This window comes from Phyllostomus hastatus, unplaced genomic scaffold (genome assembly GCF_019186645.2).
Source record: "Phyllostomus hastatus isolate PE091 unplaced genomic scaffold, TTU_PhHast_1.1 phas_contig_137, whole genome shotgun sequence".
Taxonomy (NCBI): Eukaryota; Metazoa; Chordata; class Mammalia; order Chiroptera; family Phyllostomidae; genus Phyllostomus; species Phyllostomus hastatus.
The window spans coordinates 16,519,114-16,526,271 of NW_025333583.1; the positions used below are offsets into that span (position 1 = coordinate 16,519,114).

The following is a 7,158-nucleotide window of genomic DNA, read 5'->3' on the forward strand; positions in this document are numbered from 1 at the left end:
CCCGCTGTCGCCGCCTCTGCCGCCTCCGCCGCCGTTCAGTGCCAGCCGGAGGTGGGAGAAAGGGTGCGAGTGCGCGGGGGAGGAGCCGAGTCCGGCGCGTCCCAGGAGCGCCGCCACCGCCCCCAGGAGTCGGCTGGAGCGAGGAGCCCCCTGCAGGGGAGGAGGCGAGCGGCGGGCGGGACGCGGCGGCGGGCGCGCACCAAGCAGTCCCGGCAGGGCCAGTGCAGGCTGCTCGCGGTGCTGTGAGGCGGCGGAGTGCCCCAGCCGCCACACACCGCCTTCCTTTCGCCTAGGTGCTGCAGGGGCGTTCGCCCTTCGTGCGGCTTCGGGACTCTGGTGGAACGCACGGCCTGCCCCTGCCCTGCCCCACCCGGATCATGCGGGGGGCCCCGGAGGAGGAGAGGGCGAGTGACCGGCCTGCGGAGATCGCGTTCGGGGGGCGACCCCCTCTCTGAGACGCCCCCACCTGCTGCTGCCATGTGCCGCCTCCTCGGATACCCAGCCTATCACCAAACTTTCCAGGTGCCAGCTTGGCTCTGAGTCGCGTTTTTGAGCGGAGTGTCCCAGGGACGGAGGACCCAGGCTGGCTGCGGAATATCTGCTTCTCTCCGGATCAGCGAAGGTGAGAGCCCGCGCCTTCCCATTTTTCCCTTTCTCCCTGGCCTTCTGCACTTTGCTAGAGGGAGGCTGAACGCTCCGACCCTGGGGTCCAGCCTGGAGGGCCCAGTGGAGAGGGAGGCGGGGTGGGGCGGGGAGTCAACAGTTCGATTTCAGGAGGTGGAGGGGAAGGAAGGGAGAGTTGAAGCTAGAGATTTGGCGACCGCTTGCAGCGACTTAGCCGTTGACTCCCCTCTAATTGGGAGTGGTTGCAATTTTTCTTCTTTTTTTAAAGAGTACTTTCCTTGGAATCGGAGCCCTAACTGCCCCTCCCCAATCCTATCCGGTGAAGAACTAAGCGCGGAGGGAGGCAGCGCCTTCCCAAAACAGTTTATCTTGGGCCGGATTTCTTGAAGAGAAAACGAACCAACAGGTTGCCAGCCCCGGCGCCACAAACAAGTCGGTGGAGAGGGAAGCTCCGGCCCGGTTTCCCCTGCCTGCTTCGGCCCGCGCGGGCTGTGCGAGGCAAGGGGAGGGAGGGGGCTATGGCTCGGCCTGACCCGTGTGCGCCGCCCTCGTTGCTGCTGCTCCTCCTGGCCCAGCTTGCAGGCCGGGCGGTGGCCGCCTCCAAGGCCCCTGTGTGCCAGGAAATCACGGTACCCATGTGCCGCGGCATAGGCTACAACCTGACGCACATGCCCAACCAGTTCAACCACGACACGCAGGACGAAGCGGGCCTGGAGGTGCACCAGTTCTGGCCGCTGGTGGAGATCCACTGCTCTCCGGACCTGCTCTTCTTCCTGTGCTCCATGTACACGCCCATCTGCCTGCCGGACTATCACAAGCCCCTGCCACCCTGCCGCTCTGTGTGCGAGCGCGCCAAAGCTGGCTGTTCGCCACTTATGCGCCAGTACGGCTTCGCCTGGCCGGAGCGCATGAGCTGCGACCGCCTACCCGTGCTGGGGCGCGACGCCGAGGTCCTGTGCATGGATTACAACCGCAGCGAGGCCACCACGGTGCCCCCTAGGCTCTTCCCCGCCAAGCCCACCCACCCAGGCCCGCCAGGGGCCCCATCCTCTGGAGGGGAGTGCACCGCTGGGGGCCAATCGGTGTGCAAGTGCCGTGAGCCCTTTGTGCCAATCTTGAAAGAGTCACACCCGCTCTACAACAAGGTGAGGACGGGCCAGGTACCCAACTGCGCAGTTCCCTGCTACCAGCCCTCCTTCAGCCCTGACGAGCGCACGTTCGCCACCTTCTGGATCGGCCTGTGGTCTGTGCTGTGCTTCATCTCTACCTCCACCACGGTCGCCACCTTCCTGATAGACATGGAACGCTTCCGCTACCCCGAACGCCCCATCATCTTCCTGTCAGCTTGCTACTTGTGCGTGTCTTTGGGCTTCCTGGTGCGCCTGGTCGTGGGCCATGCTAGTGTCGCCTGCAGCCGTGAGCACAGCCACATTCACTACGAGACGACAGGCCCTGCACTGTGCACTGTGGTCTTCCTGCTGGTCTACTTCTTCGGCATGGCCAGCTCCATCTGGTGGGTCATCCTGTCACTCACCTGGTTCCTGGCGGCTGGCATGAAGTGGGGCAATGAGGCCATTGCTGGCTATGCGCAGTACTTCCACCTGGCCGCATGGCTCATCCCCAGTGTCAAGTCCATCACCGCGCTGGCGCTGAGTTCTGTGGATGGGGATCCAGTGGCTGGCATCTGCTACGTGGGCAACCAGAACCTGAACTCACTGCGTGGCTTCGTGCTGGGCCCTCTGGTGCTCTACTTGCTGGTGGGCACACTCTTCCTCCTGGCAGGCTTCGTGTCACTCTTCCGCATCCGTAGTGTCATCAAGCAGGGCGGCACCAAGACAGACAAGCTGGAGAAGCTCATGATCCGAATCGGCATCTTCACGCTGCTTTACACAGTGCCCGCCAGCATTGTGGTGGCCTGCTACCTGTATGAACAGCACTATCGCGAGAGTTGGGAGGCTGCGCTCACCTGCGCGTGCCCAGGGCAGGACGCCGGCCAGCCACGAGCCAAGCCAGAGTACTGGGTGCTCATGCTCAAGTACTTCATGTGCCTCGTGGTGGGCATCACGTCTGGCGTCTGGATTTGGTCCAGCAAGACTGTGGAGTCATGGCGGCGATTCACCAGTCGCTGCTGCTGCCGCCGGCGACGGGGCCACAAGAGTGGTGGCACCACGGCTGCCCGGGACTATGCCGAGGCAAGCGCAGCGCTCACAGGCAGGACCGGGCCACCAGGCCCCGCCGCAGCTGCCTACCACAAGCAGGTGTCCCTGTCGCATGTATAGGAGGCCTCAGCCCTGGAGTGCGGGAGGGGGGTTGTTTTGTTTGGTCGCTTTGCCAAGGTCACTTCCGTTTACTTCCCTGGTGCTGATGCCCCCTCCTGGGGCAAGTTGGAGAGAGGGGAAAGGGCCCTTTCAAGGGTGTAGCTGTCCCAGGACTTCTCAGAGGGGCTCAGCTCACGTGTATTCTATTTGCGTTTCTTACTGCGTTCTTTAAGGGAACCCTATTTCTAATTTATATGTATTTTTCTTAATTTTTAACTTTGTTGCATTTTTAGCAACAACATTTACTTTTGCTTTGGGGGCTTTACAATCCTAAGGTTGGCATTATAATGAAGTTCCACTTAGTTCAGGTTTCTTTGAACTGTATGGTCTGAATTGGAAAAATATATTTCCTATATTTGTGTCTGTTAAAGAAAAATGTGAACAGTGAAAGTTTGGGTTATTGCGACTGAGAAGTTTACCAGCGTTCTTTCTCAGCTTGTTTTCTCCTTCCACTGCTTAAAGTGTCCAAGATCTTTTAAGGTGAGCTGCTTGTCCCTGCTTATGAAACTCCGGGTCATCCCAAGGACAGTGTAATGTGGTTAGGGCCTCCCCGAAGTGACAAGGTTAGGGAGTGTTTAGGGATTTGGGGTCCAAGCTAGCTTTGTTTAGTGAGCTTCGGTTTCTTTTCTGTAGAACTTGTAACCATTCTCATTCTCAACAGTGCCAGCATTTGGAATAAGTTAGAGGTAGCAGTATGGTGCCAGGTATAAATATTTGGAGCAGTGAAGACCTAAGGGATGGGCATTGGTTGAGCCTGAATTCTAGATTGCTGCGATGTCAGCTCTGTGCCAGAGGAGTGGGTGGTTCTTCACAGGCTTCAGTGATCCCAAGTTTTTTACAGAATAACCTGTGTTGTAATTTTTGGTAAAAGTAAACCCACTCCCTTCTTCTGGAACTACTTAGCGATAATCGCTAAAGGGGGCTGCTTTGTAGATTTAAGGACTGAAATGGGTATAGCTCTATTAATTAAGTCAATTCCCAACGTTTACCTGCTCCACCAGCACCCCACCTCCTTTATCATGTTAAACAGTCTTTCTTGCTTTTCTTACTCCTCCTCCTGGAGAGCTGTGATTAGAAACCACACCCACCCTTGAATGAGGTGCTTGAACTGGGGGAGGGAAGCTGGCTACCTGTGAACAAACATTGGCAGCAGTGAGAGAAAATAAGTGTCCCTGGACTTTGGACTAGAGTATAGCCAGATATGTATTCCAAAAGCGGCAAGACATTGCTCTCTGCACCTCTGAAAACAAATGAGACCCATAATACACTTGCATTAGTTTTTAAAATGTTTTCCCCACCCCCACCTCAGTATATTTTTCTCCCCCTTTTTCCTGAGAAAGCCTATGTATTGATATGTGCACACACATACACACGTTTCTTTACTATTAGAAAATCCTGTTTGCTCTCCTAATCTGTTTAACCGTTCATTCATGAAGAGTGCTAGGCCAGGGCTGAGGAACGGGGTGGCAGTGCATTGGCCAGCAAGAGACCGAGGACCAGGGTTAAGCGGAGACTAGATTTAGGAAGCTAAAATGGCAAAAGCAATTAAAATTTGAGAATGCCTCCCTAAGGAAACAAGTCTAGGGAATTTGTGCTTCATTTATACCAAAGCTGGAAAAGTAAAATTTAAGCCCAGTTTAATTTTTACTTCATGTATATTAAGGAAACCAATGAATACATAGTTCCCATAGTGAATTTAAATATTTTACAGGGTGAGAGTGGGGAGCCTGGCATTATCGTTTTAAGGAGTCTCAAAAGCTGTTCAGTGATAAAAACATACTGCTCTTACACACTCATCCTCTGAATCAATGGAAATTTCATTGGATTTGACAAAACCTAGTACACACAGCATAGAAAACTTCTTGCACATCTTATTTCACTATTTACTCAGAAGTGTCTTTGAACCTTGATATAGTTCCCCTGTCTGAGAGCTGCTCCCTCTCCTATTTTTCAAATGGGGACCTTTTCTGCTCACCTTGGCCTCTTCCCTCCTCTAGTGTATCTTCCCAGATAGAACACGGCTTCTGCTGCCTTCAGTGGTGCCCACTCTGCACCGTCCCCCCACCCCCGCCCTGCTGTCTTTTTCTTTGTGCAGGAATCTGGAAATGGTGCATAGTGTATCTAAAAGTTGTGGGATGAGTGGGTGAAAATAATTCTTCATTTAAAAAACTTTTTTTTTTTTCATTTTGGCCACATGCCAAACCTTAAAAAGAACAACCAATTTACTTTAAAAAATAAGACAGTTAACACAAAGGACACTAGGCCAAGGAAAGGCACTATAGGTACTGCTTTCGGGGGTTTACTTTGAGAGCCGCCTCTTTGTTTGCAGTCTCCAGTTTCCACCCTCCTGTTCCCTCCAGGATAAAGCCCACCTGCTTCCCTGAAGTCTCACTAATAGCCACCACCCCACCCCCTTCACCGGGGAGAGAGGCCACAGCTATTGCTGGTCACCCCCCATTTTCATCCCACATACTATTCCCCTCCCCTGGGTTTGCATTTCTTATTAGACAGTCCGTACTCATGAAAACAGTTATGAAGGGGGAGGCTGTGGGGTGGGTTAGCAGTTTCTTCGCAGCCAGCTTGATGAGGTTGGACGGGATTTGGGGCTCCGTCTGGCCTCAGTGTGCAGCACCGGGGCTGTTCCTTCCACAGTTCCATTTTAAGTAATGCCTTACTTCATAGATTAGGAGTGAAGATTTCAGAAGGTTGTCTGAAGGAACTAGTGAGACCTCTCCGTGAATCAGTTGACATGACCTTAGGAAGTGCTTTTGATTTATATTATTTCCCTCCTCACATTTTGAAGTTGTCTAAATTGGCTGAAAATTATTTTTCTTGGTGCCTTATTGGTTTACCCTTGGAAACCTTTGTCATATTTTCACCTGACCACTTCCAGTGACGGGCCTGTGTGTGTTGTGTGTAATTGTGCGCATGTACAAGCTTAAATAATGTGCCGACAGCACTGTTTCTAAGTTGGTCTTCATTAGGCTGTTTCCTCCTGGGCCAGGGCTGCACTAATCCTGACACCGGCTGCCAGGAGAAAACCTCATGGATCCCACACCGAACCTTAATAACAGCATCCGTGACCTGCACTGTCAAGTACAGAATGGGACCCCCAGAGCTAGGAAATGTAGTTGTATATTTTAATGAACTGCTACCCCTGCTAAAGAGGCTTCTTTCACTTTTGTGCTCTACAGAAAGACCAAGGGGGGTAGAAGGGACAAAGCTTTGAATAACTGCTTTCTAACACCGAATGTGGCAAACAGGACAGAGCACATCACAAATCTAGGCAGGTGGAAGGTACAGCGGCTGAGATTTGCCTGCTCCCTCTGCATGCCCTTTCTTGCCTCCAAAGACCAGTCGAGAGATCTTGGGGGGAAAAATGCGCCTGAGTTGGGGTGGGTGGTTCTGAAAGAAAAAGCTACCAAGTACATTAAAGCAGGGCGAGGGCTGGGCAGGTTGTCCGTCACCAAGTAACCTGATTCAGAACTGGCAAAGCTTAGCAGGTTGATGACAATTACAGGGTTGATTTCAGCCAGGATACTGTCTGTGGCACATCATTTTATGACAATATTGCTTCATGTTGTTACAAACTGTCTGTATAGTATGTATGTGATGTGGGTTTGTATATACATAATATATATTATATATATGAGAGATTTAGTGACTTTTGATACGGGTTTGGTGCAGGTGAATTTATTACTGAGCCAAATGAGGCACATACCGAGTCAGTAGTTCGAGTCCAGGGCATTTAATACTTTTTATGATTTCCATATATGTATAGTGCCTATCTCATACAGTGTCTTCACAAAGATATCCCCAGAACTCATGAATCAGAGCCAGCAATATTTTATTTGTAGACAATCAACTTGAATCTATAAATTATTACTGGCAGATGATTATAATACAGAATCCATAACACTAACAAATGGAAACCCAGAGCATCTTGAGAAGTTTTTCTTTTGTTCCTGGAAGTCAGTAGAACAGCTGTGTATGTGGTTATGTTAGTCTCATAATAATTTGCTGACCTTATTATTTCAGAAAAAATTTGTATGTATTATATTTGTGGGAGGTAAAATAATGCTTTGAGATTTTTATCAAATATGGAGAGTAGTTATTTATGAAAAAAAAAACAAAGAAATGTCTATTTTTGTTTCTTTGTTCCCAACTAATGTAGATAAATTTTAAAGTACATTAAAGCAATGGCAAAGAAATAAGA

General features: G+C 51.2%; 1 protein-coding gene across 1 annotated transcript; it reads left to right on the forward strand.

The window, feature by feature from the left end:
• Nucleotides 1-481: 481 nt before the first annotated feature.
• On the forward strand, nucleotides 482-7,158 carry FZD5 (frizzled class receptor 5). The gene is made up of 2 exons (XM_045855595.1): nucleotides 482-622; nucleotides 893-7,158. Exon 2 carries the CDS (start codon nucleotides 1,143-1,145, stop codon nucleotides 2,901-2,903), a length of 1,761 nt encoding a protein of 586 aa, XP_045711551.1. The 5' UTR covers nucleotides 482-622; nucleotides 893-1,142; the 3' UTR covers nucleotides 2,904-7,158.